The sequence below is a fragment of the Strix uralensis genome, chromosome 3 (assembly GCF_047716275.1).
Source record: "Strix uralensis isolate ZFMK-TIS-50842 chromosome 3, bStrUra1, whole genome shotgun sequence".
Taxonomy (NCBI): domain Eukaryota; kingdom Metazoa; phylum Chordata; class Aves; order Strigiformes; family Strigidae; genus Strix; species Strix uralensis.
The window spans coordinates 33,452,735-33,480,284 of NC_133974.1; the positions used below are offsets into that span (position 1 = coordinate 33,452,735).

Genomic DNA, 27,550 nt, shown 5'->3' on the forward strand with positions numbered 1-27,550 from the left:
CTTCAACATTAAAAGTGTAAGAAAACAAAACGTTACTTGCTGTGTTTTCAGAGACAAGGGTTAGCCTGTAAAATCAGCCTCCCTACATGACTCATAAAATCTATTTCTGAACAGGGAAGAATTTTCTTTTTAGCATTCTTGGGTGACTTTTCCTAGTTTGTTCCACTGTGTGCAGTGGTTTTCTTTCTGCTTTTATTTTACACAGGGAGATCAGGGTATTCCAGGTGACAAAGGTCCACAAGGTGAACGAGGGAAACCTGGCCCATCAGGAGAAAAGGGGGATGTGGGCCCTGTTGGGCCACCAGGAGACAGAGGTTACCCAGGATCACCAGGTCATCAAGGTCCCCCAGGTTCACCAGGACCCCCAGGGTTTCCAGTAAGTAAATACAAGTTTTCTTTGGTTGCTTGTGAATTCAGACAACATGAAGGTAGCACATGCTGATCAGTGGAAATTCAGATGAGCAATACCACAGTACCAGAAAAACTAAGAGATCTCTGAGCTAATATCAGTGTTCAGTTAAGAGTTGGAAAAAATATTCCCAGGTGATCAAGCAGTTCGGGGGTTTTTTAAGCATGTGCTATGGATAAAGTTCAATTACTTATTTCTTTAGCTCCTGACAAATTAATATGGCTACTCAATACTGTTAATTTTCAAGTTTTTCATCAGCTTAAGAGCTAAAGTGTAAGTCTTTACAACAGAGAAAGAAAAGGAGGCAGACAAAAATGATTCTCAATAAAAGGGAAATCAGCATTTAAAAAGACAATGAAATGCTGCCTGTCAGTTGTAGATATCTTGGATTCTCTCCAAGTGTGCACAGGCACACGTCCATGTTATGGGTTCCTTTTCCCCTCAGTCAGATAGGGTAGAGCGCTAAAAAACTTATCCAGTGAAGTTATCGGTCGTGTGATCAGTTTTAGCTGTCGGCTGCGCATCAAAGCTGTCAGTCGCTAGAGGGGGTGAGAAGCTGGCAAATGCTATGCAGAAGGCAGATAAAGCATAGTGGTGTCACTGGACATCCTTACTATATCATGCAAATTAATTTCCATACACATAACCTGCTGATCATCTTGACATTGGGAGTGCCTCTTCTACTTCATGGTATTAGTGGTCTTTATAATATAATGTATTCACAATAGTCTGCAGTTAAGTAAATAACACAAATATATTAAAATATTTAAGTTTTGATGAAAGCTTTACATTTTTAATGCTAATTTCAGCATTTTTTTTATTTTTGTAGCATCATAAAGTGCCCTCTGTATGTTTCTTCTGATACATATCACCTTGTTTTTCCTCATCAGGCTGACACAGTTTCACTTGAAGAAATTAAAAAATATATCAAACAAGAAGTTCTTAAGGTTTTTGAAGGTAAGAAAATGAAGTATTATACAACTGAAGATGAATATTAAATTCTCTTCTACATGTTTTACATCTCTACAGCCTTTATATACATTTCTTTACATGTCGTCTAATTTATGTTGAACTTAGCAGCTGCCTTGTTGCTGTAGCTGTTTAACTGTTGTTTAAGTCTACTTAATATAATTATGTTCAAACAATTATAAGTTATGGTATCTGTTAACCAGAGTATTTCCTTACGTAAGAGAACAGCATTAAAAGGTTTGCTCCAAATCGTAATAGCAAACATATGTATGTATCATTGTAGATACATATATGTATAGTATATTATTGTAGATAATATATTATTACAGATATAGTATATTATTGCAGATACATACATGTCTACAATATATCATTAAGACATTGGAGATTTATTCAAGTGGAGACAATAGAAATATCTAATTATTTTGGCCACTTAGTGGATGACTTCTCTAAATGAGAGAAAGGCTTGACAGCTTTCAGTCATACAGGTCTAAACCGCTGTGCATTTTCAGCAAACATCCCTGCTGAGCTCCAAAGCTCACTTGCAGACCACCATCTTCTGGCACAGTTTTAGGCAAGTACCAGATTCAGCCAAGGCCTTTGTACTATATAAGCTTTCTTAGGTGTGTTCTTACTCTGAAAAGGAAATATTTTTCTTCCCCAGCATTTTCTTAGTCAGGGTTGAAAACCTGTGGCTCAGGTAGGTGTCTGAAACAAGATTCTGCTGGAACACCTCTTAACAGTAGCTTCTCTTCCGTTGCAAAATGCATTTCTTATGTCTGCAATATGCTTAGCTATTTTGTCATTAATATTTGTGGATACAAAATGTTTTGTCTTTTAGGGATAAAAGAAATCATATAAATCTTGAGACTTTTTAAACTGTTCAGGCAGTTTTTCACTTTATAACAAGGCTATCATTTTGTGTGTTTTCACCCTTGCCCTGGCTGCTACCCCTTAGGAGTTCAATACTATGTATTTCAAGAGCAGTTTGTTGGCTGAAGTTACTTCCTTTTCCCATTCAGATGGAATGGTAACAAGTATTTAGTCTATTCATAAAAAGAAGGTATTAAAAGGTATCCTGCCTACAGGGAATACTGGGCTTTTTCTTTATAGCTATTCCATTTTCTACACCTCACTAGTGTTCCCACAGTTCTTCTGTTCTTGGCTTTGTTTCACTTTGCCTTTTTCTTATCACCTTGCTTATTTTTTGTTCAATGCTCACTCTTCTCTTTATGCTAATTTTTTTCTTAAATCTTAAAACTCCATCACAGTAAATACCTGCTAAATTGTGGAATGCTTAGTTAAGTTCTTTAATCTGGTATAAATGAGACAGATTCAAGGTTAGTACCTATTTTTTCTACCTCTAAGGAACACTGAAAAGTTACCAAGTGCACTTTATTCCACCAGCATGAAGAGTTCATGCTGAAATCTCTGCAATCAATAATGTTTGCTGAGCACTTACAGGTTTTTTCACAACTGTTTTCAGGGTTTCAGCATATTCCAAGAACTGTTCATGGTATTTAAGCTCTACTTTGCAACTTAATATGAGTTACAAACATATAAGGTAGCCCTTCATAGGGGTGTTAAGTACTAATTATTCTGTGTTCATGTATTTTAAGTGCTTCCATGAACAGGAGTCAGAAGTCATTTGAAATACTGGAATACATTAGTAAAAGACAGTAGGAGTAGAAACCTGAATACAAATTCGTTCAGATTATTTCAAAGGGTAAAGACAGACATGAGTCTGAGTTGGAACTGAAGGCCTCAGTAGTTGTGGGAGCATTTAGTACCTTGACTTTTAGAAGAATTAAATGCCTTCTTTCCAGAAACTTACTTTAGCTGGGGCTTTTTTATTTTCCCATATTTTGCTAGCAGATTTCTTACCTGCTTTTTCTTGTGTCCTTTGTTCATGAAGAAAGGATGGCTCAGTTTGTGTCCCAGCTGAAGCTGCCTGCTGCAATGCTTGCCTCTCAAGCTCATGGAAAACCAGGGCCCCCAGGAAAAGATGGGTTACCAGGGCCACCAGGAAAGGATGGTTTGCCAGGGCCACCAGGAGAACGTGGAATTCAAGGTAGGAATTAAAAAAAATGTTGCCATGAATTGTATCTTGAAATCTTTAAACACTTGCTAATGATTTTAAATAAGCCAGGATTACCTATCTAGCTTCCTAATGATTAACTTTTAAAACTGTACTTATATTTCTTCAGTCTAGATCTAAATATTAACCCATAGTAAGTGTGTGGATTTTACTGATTAAAAACTCCTAATCAGTGCATTTTATTCTAATAAGTGGTAAAGTTAATTACTGACAGATATCTAAAGCTGACAGATATCTAGACTACCGTAGCAGGTTATTTTTTTTTCTCCAAAATACTTTAACAAGGAAGAAAACCATGCCAACACTCTAATGTAACTATTTAGATCCTGTTCTATATTGAGATACCATCTTAAGAAACAAAATTTCATCTCCAAGTCTGAGTGCTCTCAGCTCTAATCCTGAGACAACACAGGGGAGGAAAAAATGAAGGCAAATATTATTCTTTAAGAAGCAGTGAAAACTGAAATATTACCACGTGGACTCTTCTTACAGTGAAGTAATCTATCTTCACAAATCAGTTTCAGAGTACTCAGCTTTTCACTGTTCCCCAAACTGTAATTTGTACATTGCAATGCATTTGGACAGTATAGGACTCTCATTTCACTGAACTTGTCTTTCACTGCAAAATTAGCTTCAAGGGATCCAGGCTCACTGTAGATGTGCTCTACTATAGAGTCAGCCTCTCAGAGATTAAAAGGAAGAGGAGAACAGAACAACAGGAAAAAAGAGTTTTTTGATGAATAAATATTTTGTTGGTGGGTAATATGTAATTTGCAGTTTATCTGTAGGTAGTTCTTTATTATCTTTTGTTAGTTTGGTCTGCTCTGGAGTCAGAGCAAGTCAGACTGGAATGAAGAACATGAGAGCAAAGCTGAAGATGTGTGGATCCTAAAGCTATCAGAAGAATAAAGACTTACTAACATTGCTAAGCGCAAACCCTTGACAGAAGCTTGAAAAATGTGAGGAGCTCAGAATAAGAAGAACAAGAATAAAGGATCAAGAAAAGCAATAAAAGGCTTAGAATCTTACAACACTGACTTCATCATTACCTAAATATTCAGATCACTGTAAACAGTCAACTTCAATGTCAGTGCCAGATTGTTCAAATGATGATGTATGTGGTGGATAGTCTCAGATGCTTCTGGAAAGTGGAATGTTGTACTAGGCTTCATTTCTAGCTAGTGAGCATCAAGAGTAAAGATGATAGCTATGCTTGAAAAAAAAATAAAGCTGCTTTTTCATGCCTTATTCTTAAGTAGTGCCCCATGTACACAGGGTTTCAATTTATTTTACTGATATGCTCAATATTCTTTTTTGATTAGTAAAAGGTAAGATAAGTGAGAAGCATTTACTTCTCTGATACATCAAAAGATATATGAAATTATACTTTCAAGGAAAGAAAACCAAAAATTTGTCTCACCTGCTTTTTAACACTCTGAGTAAGGGGTAGTGCCATGACAGAAGCACACTTACAAACCCTTCATGCCTTTCCCAGTTATGCCTGTGTGTGTTATTGTTTTGCCAACAGTAAAAAGCAATTTAAATCTCGGAGCAGATTAAAAAGTGTCCTTCCATACTCCATCTTATTTTCAGCCATAAAAGGCATAGCATACCAGAATTCCTGGAGAAGCATGTTACATGCATGTGTGGCTGAGACCATCAAGGTAGCATGCTGTTTGCATGTATGCCCAAGTCATAAATCACATTTGGTATTGGCTGACAGATACTCCTTATTATATTTCTCACTTGAGTGTAGCCCAAATTGCCAGCTCCAGGGTTTTGCTGTTTACATACACATGCAGGCTGACAGAGTGAAACAGTTGCTTGTCCCATACAGCCAGTGAAAAGAAGTAGATACTTTTGGAGAGCAATTAACAGGACCTCTAGGAACACCTCCAGAACCTGTTTGTGATGCTGCATGCTGAGCAGAGAGCCTGCTAGAGCCAGCCAGAGGGAAAGGCAGGGTCACTGTGTGTCCAAGTAGGTGCTTAACTTAACTTGCAGCTTTCCACAAGTCCCTCCATATGCCTTGGGTGTGGTGCCAGTTCCCCTGGGAACTGGTCTGATATGGACCTGGCTGAGTTCCACCAGAGCCTCCTTCTGCACAGCAAAACAATGGGTAGAGGTTAGTCCCAGAAGCAGAAAACATAGATAATAACTTTTGGAACTGTAGGCATGGTCTTCAAAAAGTGTATTTAAGGAATTGCTAGACTCTTGGGCATGGAGTCATTCATTTCTAATGAAGTCCAGAATTTACCTGATGGCCTTCAGCAAGGGTGCTCATAGTGTGTCTCAGGTACTCCCCAGTGGTTCAGGTACAAATAATTTTGATTTTATAGGATGGTCTCAATAAAAATATAGCATGCAAGCAAAGAACAACAAGGAATTGCAACTTAAATTATGAAACGTGCAATTGGTATTTAAACAGACTTCATATAATAGTGATTGGAAGATTTTTATATATATATATGTCTTCATTTAAAAAAAATAACCTATGGCGTATACATCAGCAAGCTGATGCTGTGAGGCAGTGTTACCACTGAAATGTACAGCATCAGCTTAAGGGGGAGCAGAGAAACTTGTTTACTCTGTATGTGTTTTAAAGGATGCTAATGTCTCATAGAGAAGCAGGAAGTTTATTTCAGGACTTTATAGACAAGCTATAGCAATGTCATCCATTTGCAAACAGTCAGTCAGCTTGTCATGTGTTAGAGGATCTAGATCAATTAACTCCACTGAGTGCACAGTAAAACACAGTGGATACTTTGGTCTCATTGTTCGCTGTCGTGGTAATGTGTTTGCCTCATATTCGTATTGAAGAACCTCAGACTTCTGTAGATACTTGACAGGCTAGTTTCAGGTGCTGCTTTATTCATGCGGATGGAAGAGGGTCTCCATGATATAGGTGGAACACCTTTTGGAGCTGTTTAAATGAGAGAACTTTTTACTTCCAAGTTCATAGACAAGAACTTGTGTCATTTCTAAGTAGAGCTGAGGGTGCTGTGGTAGCGATACTTCTGACTGTGATGTTTGTGGAGAGCACCAAACCGAGCTGTATTTTAGCTATCACCACTCACCTATGAGCAGAAGAAAGCTTACCTGTTTGAACCCATACTTGCTACATACTGCTACCAAGCATTTACCATATTACCCACGTTGGGTACATGCTTACATACCACAGCTTCTGGGTTGCAGAAATCACAACAAAACTTGTGGAACCCAATTGAAAGGTTTTGCTAAAGCAGTCGTCTTGTGAATTAAGCAGGTACCTCTTACTGGAATTGTAATTCTGCCAGTAAAAATAGGCAGCATCTTATATGTGCCTTTACGTTAGAAACAATAAATCAAAATCTGATGTTTGTGTATGGTAATATTTTCCTTTGACTGTGTGTGAGTTTGTCAATTTAGGCTCAGAGAGGAGGTGGTATTATCCTCTAGAAGTGTAATCATGGCCCTACTTCTGAGCAAAATATACCTCATTAAAAATATTTTCCTGCCAGAATTACACATTACTTTGTTTGGATTGTTTACATATAGGCCTGTTTACCAATATGGTTACACCCTGTTAAATAAAGCCTTATTTTTAGAAAAGAAATCTGGGAGTTTTTGTGTTAAACTTCAGTGTCAACAGAATTTACCTGCCGCTGTGTACAAACTACACCTTTGCAAGTGTATTCAGAAACAGCCAATAACGGTTTACACTGCCCTGGATCATATATTTGCATTGGCAGACTGCTTTATCCTATTGTGTTGGGGTTTTTTTCCTTACTGTCTTGAATTCCAGTGATGTTTACAGAATCTTTCAGTCTATCTCAGTCCCTTGTCAATTGTGATGTCTCAGATACCTACATTAATGAATATCATGAAGGTTGTAAATGTGATATATGGTAAATGTGATTTCTCTCTTTTCCCCATAACTAAAGAAATGCAAAGCAAATGATTAGTGGCAGCACTACTTTGTAAAATTACAAATAACTGGGCTTGTACTGTAACTGTCTATTGTAAATTAAGAAACATAGGGATGTATATAATAAATAGGAAATGTAATAAATCTGTGGTTTTGATTGAGCTTCTCAAACAGTGGCAACTACTCTGCGTTACACAAGATTTTCAGAGGAAACCAACCTCATGTAGTTATAAATACTACTATGGTCATTAAAGAGCAAAATCAGGATTCACAGTTGAATACAAACACCTGCATATACCCTTTTCTGAGTCTGTATAGCTTGTGTGCGTATATGCCTTGTACAATTCTGCTTAACACAACTTGGTGACCAGAATGCATGGTTAATACTAAGTTTATTTCTCTATGAGCTTTTAAACAGTTAATTTCCTTTCGTTATGTTAAGCATGTCACTCTGCATGCATTTTCTAATGTTTTTGCCTCACTGTAATTTCCTTGTTGGGGTGCTCGGAGAAGAGTAAGATAATTGATGCTCTGTTTTGAAACCTAGAATGATTGCAACAGATAATAGACTTTCTACTGAAGTGTATAATGAGCTTGTGTTTAACGGAAAGCTTGAATACTCTGTGTACCATTCCTACTGCATTGTGTCTGTCGGAACAACCCTGAATTGGTACCTGCAGCACTTACAGTAGTTTCCTTCTGGATTGTCCTGTAAAGTACCAGTGTTGCCACAGACCGCAGTACCCTGACAAGACAACCTTTGCCATCCATCTGGCAGTGCCCATTAATCTTCATGAGACACCGGGTGGATTGATACCACTATGCTGACTGGTCAGCCGTGACTCTTCTCTTAATTCAGATTAAGTTACAGCTCTTTACCAGACGAAGTTTATTGTATGGCATACACAACACTAGAAATATACTGGTCCCTGATGCAGAACAAATTTAATTCCAAATGGGACCAGAAGTTGCCAAATTAATCTTCAACATATGTCACCTTACAAGCCAACGTCTGAGGTGTTGGGGAGGGAAGAGGATTTCCTTATAATCCCTTTTAAAGTAAGGGGTTGTGGCAGATTTCACATTTGTTCCTTTAAAAATGCCTTCATCCCCTGTTCTCCATAAATAACATTGTCTAAACAGAAAAGGTACATTTGTAGATGGATTCTTAACTTGAAATATTAAGCAAAATGTTATACCAATAGCCACGAGGATGCACAGACAGAGTGTTTCCAACTAATAAAACTTTTTACAAACAGTTCAAGGAAAAAGAAAAAGAGGTTGGATATGAGTTGCAGCACCTGAGAAGATGGAAGCTATTTAGATAAATACAAAGCTATGGCCTGTGAAGAAAATGGACACAGATATTCAAAGTATAATTAGTAATCACACCTTGTTGACAATATACAGCCACTTGGCTCCAAGTAGGCCTTGCATGCTAGAACCCAAAATCTGCACAAGCTCTAAAGATGCTTAATTCCACATGAGGGCAGCTGTGTAACGCTGGAGGGGAAACAGATCTTCTCTCACATACAGGGGAATATCTAAGCATACAACTACCGGTTTACAGTCTCAAAAGTGCAGACTTAAAGTTTTATGTAGAGCGAAGAGGGCAAAGTCTCGCTTAGTTTGTGGGCTATCAGAGAAGGGCTGGTCACACCTTTGGGTTGGTGCTTTATATCACATCATCAAATGGGTAACACTGGAGCAGAATAAGCATTTGGTTCTTTATTAGAGGAACTTCAGGAAAGTAACTTAAAATCGCAGGGAAAGGTCTGGCTAGTGAACATAGTGAGAGTCCTCTGGCAGATGAGGCAATGGTTACTGCTAGAAATGCACGTATTTTCCAGAAGGAACTTATAAACATAAGAGCTGTCTCAGAAAAAATGCCAGTCTCAGAAAAAGAAGTGAGCATGTGTTTTCCCAATTACATTTGTGTTGATAATTTCCTGTCAACAAGATATATGGTAGATCACTGTTTGTAAAAGGGGACACTCTTATTTTCATATCTTTATTCTGTAGGTTATAGAGGACAGAAAGGGGAAAGAGGCGAGCCTGGAATTGGACTGCCTGGTAACCCTGGACCACCCGGCCCTGCAGGTACAAGTCTCCAGATTTATTTCTGCTATTGTTATTTATTAATTAGCAGAGGTTTCTCCTGGTTTTCACACCAGTTTTACACCCGTGCCTTTCCTCCCGAGCTTGGCCGTAGCGTGAGGTCAGACCCACCTGCCTTCTCGCGGCTGAGCTGGCATGTCGCTGACTCTGAGATGAATTGGAGGGCACTGCATGCACTCTGGTGAGGACTCTGCTAATTCTAACTTTGTTTTACCAGCTACTGGCCTGCCAGGCCCTCCGGGAACGCCAGGCTCACCCGGACCGCAGGGGCCACCTGGACCCAACGGGAGATGCAATCCGGCAGATTGCTATTACCACATATCACAGACTCGGTCACGCACCAGCGGGAAATAAAAGCCCTCTCCCCTAGACACTTGGGTTCACAGTCACTTTTCACTCCTCTCATTAAGTTAATTTAATTTTTGAAATATTTGGTGCATTTTTTTTCCCTCAACACTGCACATTATGTCGATAACTTATAAGGCATGGAATTGAGCCTTATTCTGTTATTTGCAGTGTCGTAATTATGAAATGATGACATATATTTTCTAGAGTGCATTCCATGTGTTAATGTTTCTCATATTTATTTTACTTAGAGGAGAGAATAGGCCCAAATAATTTTCATAAGCTTCTTCCTTCAAACAAAAAATAGTCTATTATAACTTAAGAGTATGCCTCAGTATGTAGGCTGGCTTTATTTTTCTTGCTGGTGGTGAAGTTTAAATGGAAAAGATGCATTTCTGAAGTTTTAAAGCATACCCATGCATGACGAATGCAGGACCTGAGCTGGAGCGCTGGGAACTCTCTTTAGACTAAACGTTCATGTCCTTTGAGGATGCTCTGGCACACCTTCTGAGCTGGGTCTGTGTCGTGCACCACAAACACTGCCCACCATTTCAGTCACTTCCTAGCTGTTGAAGAAGGAAACTAAGATGTGTTTATGATCTCTCTAGTCCCATCCAACGTTTAGCTTCATACTGACTGGAAATTCATCAGGTGTAGCCCCGAGAAGCGTCTCTCCTGACTGGATGTTGTCCCAACTGAGGGCTTGTACATTCATTTAGTCATGGTAATGTGTACTCCTGATATTGAACTTCTCGGGACTGGTGTTGATGTTCCCAACTGAGAACTGGCACATCTTCTAACCGTTCCATGGACTTAGTAAGTGTAGTGTCATTGCCTGTAATCAAGCTATTCTGCCATTGTATCTGCTTACAGCAAAAACAACCCCTTGCTTTAGAGCCGAGAGTGGTGGATACACAGTAAGACAGTCAAAGAAGGAACTTTACAAGCCTCTAATCTTACTGGTGGCACAATTTTCCTCTTCCTCCTGCAATAATGATGTGCCAAAATAAGCCTGAGAAGAACATGGAAACAGTACAATGCGAAACTCACATGTCCTAAAAACTGGTTGCAAAAAACTATTTGAGTTCAAGAGAAATGCGGAAAAAATGCAAAACCCTCCTTGGAAAGGTGTACTACAGAGAGCATGACTGCATGCAGTTTGCAGACATTCAGTAAATCCTGCAAGACCAGACATTGTCAATGAAGAACAAAACAGAACAAAGCATAAGTCTGATAGAGCTCAAAGGGTTGTGCAAAAGAAAAGATGGAGAAAATCGATCACACAGGCTGATTCTGAAAAGGAGGGAGGAGAGTTGGCCAAAGTTTCACTCCTGATTATAAGAAAACAGATGATCCTAGATTAGTCCTATGGAATTTGTTACAGTGCAATAGAACATGAAGGTGCTATTCAGAGAACATGGACAGCTATAACCCACAGCCTCAAAACAAATCCCTAGTGCAAAAGCAGTACAGAGGGCTCCTGCCCCCTCATTAGGAAGCCAGTCTTTCTCTCCCACCATCAGGCAGGGAAGTGGTTTTGGTGACTTCGTGCTTGGGCAGTACTGAGAGGCCAGGGATGTGTTCCCAAATTGGAAGTGCTGGGTTCCAGGAAAGCTGTTGTGAGACACGAATCTGCCTGAATTCTGGGTTTTGCTTAAAAACAGTAAGGTATGACTGGTGGGAGTCTTTAAAAAAAGAAACACATTGGCATTTGTTCTGAATAGAGTTCCTAGCACTTGCACCCAGACCGGAGGAGCAAGATGAGTGCAAGAGGTGATAGAGTTAACCGAGGTAGCTGGGGAGCACAGGCAAGCCTTCAGGCACTGTCTGAGAGGGAAAGCATACCCACTTGGCATGTTAATCAGTTAGATGTTTGGAGGGAAGAAGGTGCTTGGCACGAGAAAGATGTTTAAGTAAACACAGAGATCGAAGGCTGAAAGTAAACACCTGGGACAGGAGAGGGTAGCAGGAAGGAGGACAGCTGAAAACCCGTGACGTACCATGAAACCATCTCCTGAAGGGAATCTGTGAGCTGTAATATGCCCGGCAGCCAGGGACCCCTTGGGGTCCATCTGTCCCTCATGAGGATGGAGACAGACAGGTCAAAGACCATGGGTGAACCACAGTCCTGATGCCTCCTTTTCTGCTCATCCCTCGCTGTCCCTCAGGAGGCAATAACTGCCCCTTCTCCAGGCCAGTGCATTCTCCGCTCCGTGGGCTGTGGGTGCCCATCCCGACGGGGTGAAGGTGCATTTGGAACAAGCGGTCCTGCCTGTGCTTAGCTCAAAATGTGCTGCTCCCATTCCAGACCTCCTGTGCTGCCCACGGAGCACGTCTTGGTTTGCTCTGTGGTACTGACCACCTTTCCGGACCTGGTCCTCAGAGCACCACAGCTGTGCGAACGCTGGGAACTGGTGAGGCAGCTTGAAACTGAGCGATTGTCTGTCCTGAGGCACCTGCTCCTGTCTGGGACACAGGTCTGCCAGCCCAGCGAGTAAAGCCAGGGGCCTTGCACCAATGTATATATTTGTCTGTGTTACACCAGCAGAGGACCAGGCCGCTCATACTGTTTTCCATTCAGTCAAATGAACTGCTGGTCAGGTGTCTTGCATGAACATTTTTTTCATTTATTTCTTTTTACTTCTTTAGTAATTCCAATATATGTAAAAATCTGAATATTTTTTTACTTCCTAAGTTAATTTTAAACTTCATTTTCTGTGATAGTATCGAAAAGGGTGCTGTCTTGTAAAGGATATCCACGTGACTGAGAGGTTTCCAAGCAGCCCCCATCCTGGAAGGCTGTACATAGACTGTTGCGCCGCGTTAGTGGTATGTGTATATTTTGGGACTTCTAGCTAGCTGAAACTGAGCATCTGTTATTTGCCAGATGCAATTGCTGTATGTTAATTTACTTGAACTTATCAGAAAGCAGAACACTTTTTATATTTGAAGAAGTTTATTTTTTCATCTATGTTTCCTACAGATGCCTTTTTTTTTTATAGGCTCAAATCTAAAGGTCATTTAAAATGTATTTGAACACTTTGATTTGCAGGTAACTTTGGTAATTATCTTGTTGCATTATTTTATATTTTGCTAAAAGCCCACTTTAATTTTCTCATATGAGAAAACGGGTATTTTGTTATCTCAATACCTTTTTAAAGATGTCGTGTTCTTCACTGGGGTAGAACAGAGTTAATCCCAGTTTAACTTTACTTCACACTGGGTTGCTCCTACTCTGCATTTTTAGAATTGAAAGCAGAATGTACCTGGAAACGTGCTTCTGCGTGGGGTTTTTTTTTTTGGCCCCTGAAATTTCTTTGCAGTTTCAGACTGGTGTTGTCTTGGGTTTTGGGAAGGGGGCCAGGAAGGGCAGAGGGGTTCTAATCTGTTTTGCGATTTGCTTTATCAATTTCGTACCTGTTTTGAGCAGTCTGTGCTGCAGTAAAGGAACTAAACACAGAGAATTATTTTTTTTCCAGTAGCAGAAGATACGTTTCTGATTTGGGAATGTTTATGTACAACAGGACTTTGAACTGAAATACCTTTGACAAAATGTTTTAAAGCTTTTTTAAAGCTGTCTAGACTTTGTCCTAGTTCAGGGTCAGACTACTATATTTTATGGCAAATTGCATTATAATCTACTAAGAACATGTTGGGATTTTCTTCAAATAGCTATGTACAGAACTACTCAGTTTGCCTAAAGTAATAAACTTGGTGAGAGGGGAACTTTTCTGAGGCTGCAACATACCTCCTTTTGTCCACACGGTGGAGTTCAAAACGTCTGTTCAGTACAAAGCAGAAAGCCCAGGCTGAACTTGCTCAGCAGTCCAAGAAATGACCCAGTGCTGCGTAGATTCACAGCACAAGAGTCAGTCTTTCTGATTTTGTTCTTGAGCCTGACTTTTTAATTTTTTTCCTAAAATCCATTTAGTTTTGCATGGTAGTATTTGCAGAAATACTGCCTTTCTTGGATAATTTTTTTAGGTAATATTGCTTAGATTTTATTTGTATTTTGTATATGTACATGTTACAGAAGAATATGCAGTAGTGGGACATCCCACTTTCAGGCATCAATTATGTCCACTGTAATGATGTTTGTCTCTAGGGGAGCAGGGAGTCTGCTATGGTTAATAAAAATTACACCACCATACTTCATCAGATCAAGTAGCAGTGCAGCCTAGTAATGTTTTAAGAACCAATATTTTTGTCTTAAACTGGATTTGGTTTCAATGCTAAAAGAGCACTGTGATATCAAAACAGGATTGATTGTATCATCCATCCTTTATGTTTTATGATTGTAGATTATGACAGATGTTAGATATGCACAGCTTTGTTAAATATGCATATTTTTTAAATTAATGAATAATCACACAAAATTCTTTGGCACTGCTTCTTTTTCACAAGGGTAAAATACTATTTTTCATGTTAGTGTACACTCAATTTTTTTCTTCTTTTTCTGTGATGTTTACATAAAAGTCTTGTAAAAACCCCACAGGCTAAACTAGCATTTTATAAACTTGTTTCTCCAAATATTGTATGTAAAGCCAGCTTATAACCTTGCATTTTACTAGTGCAGTAGAACTGCTGCTCTAACATGCCATGTTAGAACATGAGAAGTATCTCAGGAATCAAAACAGTCTTGATTTGGGGTTTTTTTTATTGTGTTTTTGTTAGATTCTGGATGTACCGAGTCATACAAATTCTCCTTGAAATCTGTTATGTCCACTATGACTAGATTGTACTGGATGGATGTTTAAATCCATCTCCATACACGTAGGTGAGTGTAGGCCATGGAGAACAAGTTTAACCATGACCTTGCTTTGGTTGGTGTTAAGTGGAAAACTCAAGCTTCACAATACTTTAAGGAAATGTGGTTTTCAAATATTAATTGCTAACAAACGTTACAGATTCTAGACCAAAATCAGTTTGTAGCTAAAAAGAATGTAGTCTACATGTCTTTTAGCAGTTTTATTTCCAGGTGTGTTGTTCTACAAACATGAATGCGTTTAATTACTTAACTGCAGTTTCAATGTAAATATATTGTCTCTAGTCAACATATTTGAAAGATTGTCAATGACAGACCTTATTTTATTATTTTCTTCAATTTCTGAGTGATATGCAGCTGTCACTGACTGAATCACAGTATGTACCAACAGATTGCTTCTTTCCTTCATTATATTTTTGGTTTGCAACACTGAAGGTTCAGTTCAATGGAAATGTATTAAGTGGATAGAAAATTGCTTTTTATATTATTATGTGGCCCTTTACATCTGAAATAGGATTCTGGACAGAAATGAAAGCGTTTCACGTACTTTCTGTATGTGGTTCTGTCAGAAATGACAACGTTTCCTTCTGTGTTAAATCACGGAGGGAGGATGCAACTGCAAACAAGAGAAAGGAGAGGCACAAAGCCACCGCAGCGAGCCCTGGGGAGCATTCGGCGCCTGGGCTGGCTGAATTCAGGGCGGAATTTGCTTTTGACCACTCTGAGGTCAGGCTTGTGCTTCCTACGGATTGGTGAAACTTAGTTTTCTTTTATTTTTTTCTTGAAACTTTTCCTCCACAGTCTGGAGAAAAAAAAAAGTTAAAAACCTTTGCCGTGTGTGTATATATATATATATAAAATTTATGGAAGTTAATATAATCTCTGAATCGGATGCAGATAACTTTCCTGTCTGAATATGAGATAATCACTTTTATTCAAGCAACTGATTCACTGAAGTGTTTAACTTCAGGTAACTCTAGGTATTTTCATTGCTGTCTTGCTGCCTAACTCTCCCAGGAGAAAAAAGAGAACTCCTACGTAAATGGCATTTTAAAGGATGATAGGTAATATTTTGACCACTAACTTGATTTTCTTTCTTCAAATTTCATAGTGGCTTCAGCAAACTTGCCTCTGAAGCTGTCAGTTTTACTAGTCCTTTTGAATGCATACACAGCAAGCAAAACGGAACAGTAAAACAAAAGATTGAGAGGAGGGAATAAAACTGAAGCTGTAACAAATCAGGTGGAAGTAACATGCCCTACAAAATAAAGACATTTCTTCTTTACCAGTGCCCCATGAGCAGAGGAGATGCAGTGACTGCTTTTTAAGTATAAAGGAAACAGAGACTGCATCACCAAATGATACTATGACGAGCAGGTCAAGCAAACGCATTCCACCCAATTAGCTAAGCAATTTTAAAACATTTGCAAAATGCAGCATGTGTTTGTACATGGAGCACAACTGCTGTGCTCGGCTAGGAGGAACCAACGCTGTTGTCTCTAAAACTAAGAGACTGTTTCTTGTTCCCTCTGTCCTTCAAGTAACCTTGAAAGTACCATCTGATGACACTTGCCCTTTTTGAAGGAAGAGCAAATTTGGTTGTAGACCTGTGTTTGGCTCTGGGTAAACCCAGATCATGCCCAGGGTATTCAGGGAAGCAAAATCTAGCATAATCCTCCCCAGCCTTGCTTTCTTGCCTCATGTGGGGGCGCCAAATTGTGCTCTAGAGCTCCTTTGGCCTTTGTGAAATATTCACAAGTTTTTTGGTATTAGTTCATACTGGGTTGCTTGAACCCAGTGTTGGCTGTGACAGAAAACTTATGTATAAACTCATATATAAACTCTCTCTATATTTATGAACTATAGATGTGTAACATACATATATTTTATTACAGTATTCAGCAGCAGTGTTACTAATACTTATTAGTAGCCTAGTAGGGAAAGCATTGCAGTCAACGTTTTAAAATTCCAGATTGGATTGTGAAGAATTATCATTTTGAGGACAGTTAAACATTTTTCTCTTGGTTCCTGCCTACACTTAAGTCCAGTAACCGGGGAGCTAAAAAATGTATTTATCACAGTGTGGTTAAACCTCCAGAATTAGGAGTGGCAGCAGAGATCCTGATAAGTAAAAGTGATTTTCATTAGTCTTTTGTTCAAGAACTCTCATAGCATTTTATGATGTTGAACCAGAAGGGGAGGAGAACAAGATTTACTCAGGACTTTCCCAGGATTCCAGAGCATCTGGTTAGAATGGGCAGTACACTCTCAGTGGCTTGTGAAACCTCTCAGTCTCTTTGCTTTGGGCTTTCTGAATATATTTATTTAAATTAGAACTAGTTTTTTCTGTATCACCATAGTTGATACACCTTTCTTTTAAATTCATAACCCTATCTTTATTTTCCAAATCTTTATTTACTTGAAGGTGCTATTACTAAAAATGCAGTTCCTGGTATTTTTTGGCATACAGTCTACCATTCTTCAGATAAATTTTTGCCACTCTTGCACAAGTTTTGGAATTGGTAAATACTTAGATTAACCAACATGTCCCATAATGACTTACAGGCCTGAGGATTTATTCTGCAGTTCTGTATTTTAAAAGTTGTGTGTCAGCTTGAAGGCAGAAAATGTGTCGCAATCTTAATATCCACTTAGATTCTGCATCGAATTGACCCTTAGTGTTGAATTTGTTTGATTGTAATAGTTCTGATTTGATTTTTACATATGAATGTTTTCTCTCCTACATGAGTGTCTTTCCATTGTGGAATTTTATGCATTTTTCAGACTATATTTTTTAAAGCACTTCACATTTGTATTTAAAGGGGGGGGGGGCTCTGCTTCTTTTGATTCATTATGTTTATGCATTACATATGGAAAATAATATTTTCATTCTGTTATCAGGTGGGGTTTTTTTCTTTTAAGAGTTTTACACACTTGATAGTCAAAATAAAAGTTTGCTGGTGAAACTGCAGTTTGTTATTACCACTAACGGTCTATTTGTTGCACTACGTAAGTACTTCTGAGGACTCTGCCCTAAATCAGTAAAAACTGACCTAATCTGAGACTTTAGAGAACATCCTTATGTGTGAACAAGTTAACCACCTTGTATGCAATTGTCTGGATTTGTTTCTTAAGAGTGAAATTCTTTGCACTCATCTGTTCTGATGACTTCTTGTAATATTAACGTGGGAGATGTCGGTTATGAGAGTTTGGCCAAAGTGGAGGTGCAGGAAAACCGTTCTGTCCCAGGCTTTACCCAGACTCTCTGGGAAGGATGGCACATTTCTTTATGCCTATTTTTCTTCCCCATCTTTTCCTTGAAATCTCACCCAGTGCTGCTTCTGTGGAACTGAACAGAGAGCAGCAGACACTTGTAGGTAAGACTTACTTGTAAAGATTTGGCCTCTTTTATATTTTATCATTTAAAATACTGGGCTGTGCAAGGGACATAAAGAGATTATCAGAATTAATCCCATTTAACTATCCCTCAAAAGTCTCTAACAAATGTGCAAATATTTCTTTTAGTAGGCAGCTTTATCAGACATTTTTCTCACAAGTGATTTCTATTTAGGCATTTCCTGACAACACATGAGGTGCCAGAGAAGCAGCTCTCAGATGCAGCTAGAGTGTCAGGTTTGGTTGGGGAAGGCTTATCTATGGCATTTTTCAGTAATTCCTTTTAAGAGTATATACCAGTACCTTTCCCTTTAGGGTTGTCTCATACGTTACATGCAAAATGCATAGCTCAATTGATCATGTTATTTCTTTATATTCTCACAGGACGTACAAGTCAACTATTTTGAATATAAACAGACAATTAAGGGCTAGGGAAAAAAATCAATGCTTAAAGCAAGTGTGCCAAAGTTTGTTACTTGAAAATTGGATGACTAATAGCAAAATGACAGGAAACATCATAGGATGGTTTCATTGTTGTCTTTGAGAGAGAATACACTTCAGAGGAGGTAAAGTGAAAACCACAAATAGTTTAATTTATACAGAGAGAAACAAAATATCCACAATGCACATTTTCCTCTAAAAACTGAGTTTATCTAAAAGGTAACTTGGGATGTCTAATGGCTGCCTTCTAGCTGTTCTGTTTATTGGTAGCAAATGTAACCATACATACAAAAACCCAGAGAGTGTTAAAACATTATTTATTAGTTTTTTTGTACAACCACAGATGTTACTTCAAAATCTGTAATCTCTACTATAAACTTTTATATTTCTGGGACTTAAAATTCCCATGACAGTGGCTTCTAGCCTTTTATTTTAATTTCACATAGAAGGAGGCGAGCTGGAATAGGCTTCATACAAAATTACGAATGCAACACAGACTGGAGTGGAATATGAAGAGGTTATTCCACATGGCTTATTCCTGAGAACCCAGTGATCCTGCATTTACAGAGATTTACAGTATAAAAGGTGTCAGGGTGGCAGGTTTTCGTAAGAACAGCCTCCCAGCTGTGTTTCTGCAATTGAACTGCAGAGCTGAGGGAGTCCTGTACGGCACATACATACAATGAAATGACTGTGCATGAAGTGATGGAATTTTCTTCGGAGTGCCCTGGAATTTGTTTTATAAGCACAAAAGAATAGCTACAAGTGAAGTAAATAAACTGTTTCTTTTTTATTTGATGGCTGAAGACATGTTATTTCACTGTATATCATACATAGGAATTAAGTAGGGGAGGAGGAGAAATCACAGAAACTCTTTATTTAAAAAAAAAAAAAAAAAAAAATAGACAAGTGCCTTTTTTTCCCCCCTCAAATGGAGAAAGAGCCAGAAGGCAGCACCTGTGTATTTCTGTAAGCACCATTGTTCCAGCTTGTGTTGCCAAGTACACCTTTAGAAAGAATGTACAACCACTGTGTTAAAAATGCCTTACTGAAACCTTGGGTGAAAGGTTTCTCCTTGTTTATATTTCTCCTTCATTCCTTATTTTTTCTCAGCTGTCTGTGCAGGAAGTAAATTGATGATGACACTTCATGGCACTTGCGTTGCCCATTCATGGCCCTTTCATGTTCTTACCAACTCTCTGTCCAGCCTCCATTCTGCAAGACGACGGCTCGCAGTACCCAGGAGGGCCAGGGGGGCCAGGAGGACCAGGAACCCCAGGCTGACCGGCCACCCCAGGGAGACCTCGTTCACCATCACGGCCCTCCCTGCCATAGCTGGGTTTGCCTGGTTCACCTGGAAAAGTGGATGCAGGTCTAAAAATTGGCAGCATGTGACTTGCTTAGCACACAGATAGCTTTACTGAACATCCTGTTCTTAAACACTGTAGATGATGTCTTTTTACTGCTTTTGGTGGATTCCCCAGAGAGGTACCTCCTTAGAGGGACAGTTTTCCTCTAATAGACAACTTTACAGAGCTACAGCAATGACATTTCAGTCCCAATCCTCCCCAGTTGTACTGGAGCGGCTCTGCTGCTATAAAAAGCTAAACCATGTGCCTGATGGCAGCACCACAGGCAGCCCTGCTGGCCCTGTGTATGAAGGTGTAGCGCTACTCACTACTTTAGAGTTATCTCAGCGCTCTGGAAAGAGGCATATCAGTTGTTTTTATTCTCCACTCAGAGGTGTTGGGGAAATAGATGTATAGAGTGGAATTCTGATTTTAGTTTTAAATCTTCAGTGAAGGGATGAAATATAGCGATTTTAGTAAGCCTCTTCCAATGATAAATCTCTGAAGAAGACAACTCCGAGTTTCACAAACATTCTAGGTATCAGTATGCACTCAACTGATTTCTTCTCCTTTTTACAAAGAGAACAAATTTTGGTAGTTTCTGTCTCTATATACACACAGAAACATGTTATAGAGCGATACTGATGGAAATAACATGTTTATTTTCATTCACTGTCCACTAGAGGCCGGTTGTGCTGCATTTATCAGGAAGAATCTCTCCTGGACCCCTGTTACATAACACTGCAATTAATTGCCACAAAAATAATTGTACTTTGCATGTCCTAAACTATGAATCGAGATTTTGAAGACTGCTGTGGCTGCCAGTGAGTTAATCTGTTTGTTTTACGTTATATATATACACTTATATAAAAAAGAGGCAATTTTATATATCTGTGTGTGTCACTGCCTCTTTTTTTTTAATGCTTTGTATACTTTTTTCCTAATCTTTCTACACTGAGACAAATGGGTGGTAGCTCTTTATTAAAAGAGCTTTTAATTCTGATTTGTGACTGTATCATTACCTATGAAGTAAAAATTATAAAGTACTCTTATTTGGAAGTTTATTGCTTAATGGGCACCTTTTGTCTTTTCAAGGCAGCTTGAGGTATCAGTTCTGAATAATTTTTACTACATCTCTTCTTTATCTTCACTCCTTTATATTTACCTGGAAGACCTCGTGGTCCAGGGTAACCTTTCAGTCCTCTTCCTGGAAATCCTCTTTCTCCTCTTTCTCCTGGTTCACCTAAAGCAAATTCATAAATTAGTTACAGCCTGCTTGGAGTATTACTTTCATTAAGTTTCCTCTCAGAGGTGAATGGCTAATAAGCAGAGAGTTCAGGTGGCTGTATATATTCTTGGCATCTTTGAATGATGTTCTGACACGTTCCTGGTAAGAGGTTTGGGTTTTTTCCCCCATTTGACTTAAGTAGACATGTTGGAAGGAAAAAAAACAAACACCTGGGGCTGGACAGTAAGTACCACATGAAATATGCCATACCCTATAGAACAGAAATAAACCAAACTCACAGAGCTACACAGGCTATTTTGGAACACAGACTGAGGGTACTGGCCAGGGGCTTTTGCAAGACCATGTGAACTCAGCTGAGAAGTAAAAATTCTCAAGTGCTGGTCCTTGAGGCAGCCAGTGCAGAGAAGAAAAGAAAAGCTGGCTTGCACACATTACAGTATTCTGTTGACATCCACGTAAGACATTCATAAAAGTGAAACAAAGACCTTTGTTCTTATATACTGGTATTTTGGAGACTTTTCTTTGGTGGGCACCCAGCTTTTCTTCAAACTCACATGTTGCTCCAAACAAGAAGCATCTTAGTAAGAGGAAGCTTTTTTTGTTGTTTTGGTTGTAAAGTTCAAATTCTTTTCACTGTATATATTCCTTAAAAGTACATATATCTCCCACTCATAAATACCTACGTAAACTCTTGATTTGTTTTCTTTTTGATGCAAGTCAGAAGTCACAGGTATATGCCTAATAATACTTGAGTGAGCTTTATTTTATACTTCCATACTTTCTTGTACTGCAGTGAGGGAAGTTAAAATAGACTGTTAGGTTTGGGGTTTGCCTAGAAATGGCACAGCAGAAGACGAGGAAGCTATGGAAAGGAACACAAGAGCCAGTACAAAAGTCCAAGTTAGATGCACACAGGGTACTAGAGGAGGACTCTTACCACTGCACTTCAGACTGCCTAGTCAACATGGAAACTGAGCCTGTCTTTGTAAATGCAGCTACCAGAAGCCCTGATGTCAGGTTACCCATGTAGACTTCTTCTATTTCCAGCTACTGAACACTTTGGGATAGTGTTTACTGCTGGTTACCCCAAACTTCTCCAACTTCTTATTTGTGTTTCTGCCCTCCTTCTCTACCCTAGATAGCTCATAAAGTCACTATTACCACCTTAAGCCACCTCTTTTTGACTCTGTTCTTGCTGACACTGTATCTTTGTATCTTCTGCTCTATCTCATAGTAACACATTCTTGTGTTTCTATCTCCTCTTTACGGTGATCTTCTAAACCATTCTCAACATCCTCCTCCTTTTCCCTTTTATCACATGTCCTGTGTACCCTTTTCTGCTCACTCCAATCTCCGACTACTCCCCAAATGGATGTGGAATGTCAGTTCATCCCTGTGACCTCTGTGGAACTCTGTGGAACCCTACCAGGAACTCAAAAGTGAAGCACTGGGAGTTTTTCAGGTTGCCTGCCATGTATTATCATGATAGCTCTTGCACCTGACAGCATTCACCACTTCTCTTGTATCTGTAATTGCATTTCAAGGTTTACTGTAAGGTAACTTGGAGTTTGATGACAATTATGATAGGAAACAAAGCATCTTACTTGTTTGGGGTTTTTTTAACACACTGTAGATTTTATTTTTTTTAATATTAACAGTGCAGCCTGCTGTGTGCTGAAACAAATTCAGCATATCCAATCACCTTTGTATCATCTCCCTTTTTTGTTCCTTCTGTGAATACAGATGACATTACATTAAATGAAAACAGTAACAGAACTCCAGCAATAACACTATTAAGGTTTGCTTTGTTTGTATTCTATTCCTTCTTTCAAAGGTTTTCCCAATTTTACTTTCAAATAAAGCTCGAGACAAAAGTAAATGCTCTAATCCAGCAACAGACCAGCTTTGTGCAGAAAAACAATTTTTAAATAAAACCTTCTTTCAAGAAAACAAGTCAAAATCACTGCTGAATAGAAACTAACACATACACAGTGGTCCTAAATGTTGCAGAAAATTCTACTGTATAATCCTTTGGAGGACTATAATTCCTCTCAGTCAGGAACAAAAGATATTAACTTAGATCAAAGATTTTTTTGGTAAAGTGTAAAGTAAATCAATTTTATTATGGATTTCTCCTTTCCAAAGAATCGATAGATTGAGGTACATGGTGCAGGGATGTTAAGTGGCTTAAGTATTATACTCAAATAAGAGGCAGATTGTTATCAGTCACTTGTAAGAAGCTGGATAGACTTAGAAAAGTAGGCTAGAGAGCAGTGAATGAATCTGACTGTTTAGTTTTTGGGACTGCAGGTCTTGCGAAAGTGAGGTCCACAACCAGACTGAGTGGAGGAAAGAGAGAATCACTGCTGCAGCTTTTCAGCGTATGAAAAACACTAACCTCAAAAGTCCATGAGAGGGAGAATTAATATTAGGCATCTGACTCAGCTGCTTACTTCTAGTTCAAGACACATGCCTGTCCTTTCTCATATTGTGTAAGTAATTTGATGACAAAAAACAGATTCATAAACAAGTCTTACTGAGACCAGGCCAATGTACCCTTTAATCACTGGGGCAACTGAGGCAGCAGTTACAGGAAGCAGCTTAGGTTCCTAATTCAGGATTTTTTTGGACTTCACGTGTGTACAATGTACCTCCACAACCTGTTAATACAAAGGAAAAAAACCAAACACACAAAAAAAGAATGGAGCAGTCAACAACTGAAAACCAGTTACAGAATTTCTTACCTTTAGGACCTTTACGACCGATCTCACCAGGGGGACCTTTAAGGCCAGGCAAGCCACGGGGACCAAGCTGTCCTGGGAAGCCATTTTCACCAGCAGGCCCTGGAGCACCTGGTGGCCCTGGTCGGCCAGGAAGACCTGGAGCACCAAATTCTGGCCTCCTAAGACTGGCTGCCAGCTGAGCTAGTTGTTCTGCAATGAACAGGAGGAGTTCCTTAACATTTCTGTTCTAGACTTCAAATCCACCTTCTAAGCATGCCTTAAAAACAATTTTCTCTGGATACAGCCACATACAACTCCATATGACATTTGCTATAAAGTCTGCATGACTTGGCAAGACTAGTTATTTTGTGTCCACAACCAAGAAATATAAAGAAGATGGGGGGAAGGGGAGGTGGGGTAGGACCTGAAATAAAATAGGAACCATAACCAGCAGATACATGAGGAAGACTAGGGATAGCACTCTGCGGGCAAAGCCTACCAAGAAGCTGAACTTCAGTTACAGTTGTCTTTAAGCTGACAAAGTTCCAGGGACCCACTTGGATTGATTTCTATTTCTTTTTTTCTTTTAAACATGACAGCATTAACAATTATAGGGGGATGCAATGAAGACAGTCTAGATTTTTCCTATACTTTTCACTGCCAATTCTGATGGTTATGAATAAATTCAAGCATCATTTCTAATTTCACTATAAACCTCCTCAATATTACTGTGTCTTTCAAGAGACCAATTTAAAAGGCCTTTTTATCCTATTTATAGAAAGTTTTAAAAACATACCCTGTTGGGCAGTATCAAGAGCAGTGATGACCACTGAGGATGTTCAGATCAAATCATGAGCAGCAATATCATTCTGGTAAACTCTTAACATTACAAAGGCATAATAGCCCCAAGGGCATCTTCAATAGCAAGTACTGAAAAGCCTCTTTTGTGCTTACAGGGCAGCATAAATTTTTAAACTCAGTAAATCCCATGCACCCAACTATATTAGAAAAGCTCCAGATTTTTGTGTGTGTCAATAAGAATTAAGCAAATATAATTAGGGTTTTGAACTATTGCTTTCATTTTATGGTATGTTATCTCCAGAAAGCCCCTCTCTGTGCTGCTCTTTTTTTTTTTTTTACCTATTTTGCACATAGTTTTTTGTTGTAATCTAATAGTGTACGAGTACAAATGGCAAAACAAGCTTTCAGTGAAGCTATGTACTTTTATATATGTAAACACAGCAAATGATTTGTACACAAAATATATGTATTTCATAAAAACATTCTGGTCTATGGCGTGCTCACTACAGTAATAGGACAGAATTAACAGGTAGTTCAATGAGGCTGCAAAGTGTATATAAATAAGGGACTTCTCATATTCTCTCATATTGTGTCCACATTCACACATGGGAGGATTTTCTGCCAGGTCCCCTGCTGAGGCCACACTATTTGTTCTGGATGAGAGTGGGAAAATCTTGGTTGCCTCCACAGCAGTAGATTATCCTGATGTAAATGCACAAGAAAAAAACATCAAATACTTTTTAGCATATTTACCTTGCATGACTCTCATGCAAACCTGCTTAATGTGCTGATCAGTTGGTTCTTTTCCCTAGGATTAAAAAAATAATAGTTTAAAAAAAACCAGTTGATATCACAGTACATTTTGTAAGTGTGCCGGATGCAAAAAATGCTGGCCAGTTTTCATGGTTTAACGCCAGCGGGCAACAAAGCACCACACAGCCACTTGCTCACTCCCCCTCGGTGGGATGGGAGAGATTTGGAAGGGTAAAAGTGAGAAAACTCATGGGTTGAGATAAAAACAGTTATTGTTTATTACTATTATTTCTTTTTATTATTATTAATAATAATTAATAATAATGATAATAAATTGTAAGGAAAAGAGGGAAAAATAAAACCCAAGAAAGACAATTGATGCAAGTGAAAACAACTGCTCACCACCAACCAACTAGATGCCCAGCCAGTCCTGGAGCAGTGCCCCCCCGCCAACCTTCCCTCTGGTTTTATGGCTGAGCATGACGTCCCATGGCATGGGATATCCCTTCGGTCAGTTGGGGTCAGCTGTCCTGGCTATGTCCCCTCCCAGCTTTTTGTGTACCTTCCGCCTACTCAGTGGTGGGGCAGCGTGAGGAGCAGAAAAGGCCTTGGTGCTGTGTAAGCACTGCTCAGCACTAACTAAAACATCAGTGTGTTATCAACACTATTTTCAGCACAAATCCAAAACTATCCCCATACTAGCTACTATCCCAGTCAAAATCAGTACAACCAGTCAATAAAAGGTGTTCCAGTCCCTGCAAATGCAACTATTCCAGCTGAAGTCAATCTGACTAGCAAGGTAGATACTACGTGTGATATACCCACGTATCAAACATGGTTTCATGCACACAACAGGAGTGGAGCAGGCATAAGAAAATGGAACTGAACCGAAAGCTGAGGACCCAAGGACTTAACTGCATATAACCCTAAGATTTCTCTGGTGGACAAATGCATCTGTTGTGAGGTACAGTGTATTTTCAAACTCTACTGTGACACTTGGGTTTTGCATGCATACACACCTCCTGACCTCCTGATGAAAAAAAAGAAGCGGTGTGAGTGACAGCTTAAGTGTTCAAAAGATATCAATTACATAAAAACAGTACTTACAGCTGGACCTTGGCTGCCAGGCAGACCTGGGGCACCCTGTTCACCCTGCAAGCCTCGTGGGCCAGGTGAGCCTCGTGGCCCTTCCATGCCAGGCAGTCCCCGACTTCCCTCGGGCCCACGGGAACCAGGCTCTCCAGGATTACCAACCTGACAAAGACAGGAATTTCAGTGGACTGCTGTAATACTGTTAGACTCATTCTGACAGATCAAAATGGTGACAGGAGCTATTTGCAAATGCAAAGCAATGAATGCTGGGATGTAGTTGTTGCAACAGCTTCTTTTTAAATAAGCAACTGGAGTCAGTGCTTTTGGGATTTATCGGCTTAAAAAGAGGTCTGTATCCCTTACTTAAAGGGGAGAAGTGGAAAAATAAGATACTCTGACTAAAGAGGCAAATCACCATCCATAATGACATGCCCAAGACATTGGGTTTTTGTCAGGAAAGAGACCTCCTATACTTGGTTTCTACTTCTGTCCTTGAGCATGTCACATGCAACTTTTCTAGACATTAAGCGCTCCTTAAGTTACAAAAATTCCAGCTCCCTGCTTGCTCCAAAAGCCTTTCCTGCCCTTTTGTAGAGAGTACCACAGTATGAGTCTGTATCGTTTAGCCCCAGGCTGCTTGGGAACACACATTTTTGCTTTGTCAGGACATTTTTTCTGTCAGAGCCAGAGCTCACTGCACACAGGTTCTAGTGCCTACACTTGCGTTTGCTGGCATAGGGGAGGGAACATCCTCACACAAACTGCCTGATGTTGACAAACTGCCTGAACAGATGCAGTGCCAGCTTATTTCACCCAGGGAAGGGGTAGAAAGAGCTGTTTTACTGGTATAAACATCCTGACCCCTAGGGAATGAAAGGATTGATATGGCTACATCAATACATCCACTTAAGTACATTTAGTAAATAAAGCTATAGCTTCTGCCCCAGTAAATTTTCTAAAAGTGATTAAATGTCATGCAGAGCAAGACCTATGTCAACAGGCACCTCTGAGTTACTTTCAATACAAGTTATTTTACTACTATTAATCAGTAGTAGGACTAAAAGAACACCCAAAAACCAAAAAAAAACCCCAAAACCACAACAAACCCTCCCCAAAAAAACAGAAAAAAATTCCT

At 39.3% G+C, this 27,550-nt stretch overlaps 2 protein-coding genes across 4 annotated transcripts in view; one reads left to right on the plus strand and one right to left on the minus strand.

Annotated features, from left to right (window-relative positions):
* COL19A1 (collagen type XIX alpha 1 chain) overlaps positions 1 to 17,581 on the plus strand; it is a 226,223-nt gene extending 208,642 nt beyond the window's left edge. Inside the window, exons 49-53 of the mRNA XM_074861812.1 lie at positions 206 to 376; positions 1,300 to 1,366; positions 3,294 to 3,449; positions 9,406 to 9,483; positions 9,719 to 17,581. Of these exons, the coding sequence (XP_074717913.1) occupies positions 206 to 376; positions 1,300 to 1,366; positions 3,294 to 3,449; positions 9,406 to 9,483; positions 9,719 to 9,855 (609 nt within the window). The 3' untranslated portion in view covers positions 9,856 to 17,581. The remainder of the gene's footprint in view (positions 1 to 205; positions 377 to 1,299; positions 1,367 to 3,293; positions 3,450 to 9,405; positions 9,484 to 9,718) is intronic.
* A 1,168-nt stretch (positions 17,582 to 18,749) lies between these two features.
* The window catches only part of COL9A1 (collagen type IX alpha 1 chain), a 73,985-nt gene continuing 65,184 nt past the window's right edge, over positions 18,750 to 27,550 (minus strand). For 2 of the 3 annotated variants that reach the window (XM_074861813.1, XM_074861814.1), the window contains 5 exons: positions 26,431 to 26,577; positions 25,324 to 25,378; positions 23,791 to 23,979; positions 20,963 to 21,040; positions 18,750 to 19,802 (listed from right to left, as the gene is read on the minus strand). In XM_074861813.1, coding sequence (XP_074717914.1) covers positions 19,618 to 19,802; positions 20,963 to 21,040; positions 23,791 to 23,979; positions 25,324 to 25,378; positions 26,431 to 26,577 — 654 coding nt within the window. In that variant the 3' untranslated portion in view covers positions 18,750 to 19,617. The remainder of the gene's footprint in view (positions 19,803 to 20,962; positions 21,041 to 23,790; positions 23,980 to 25,323; positions 25,379 to 26,430; positions 26,578 to 27,550) is intronic. The other variant, XM_074861816.1, reaches the window with a different exon arrangement.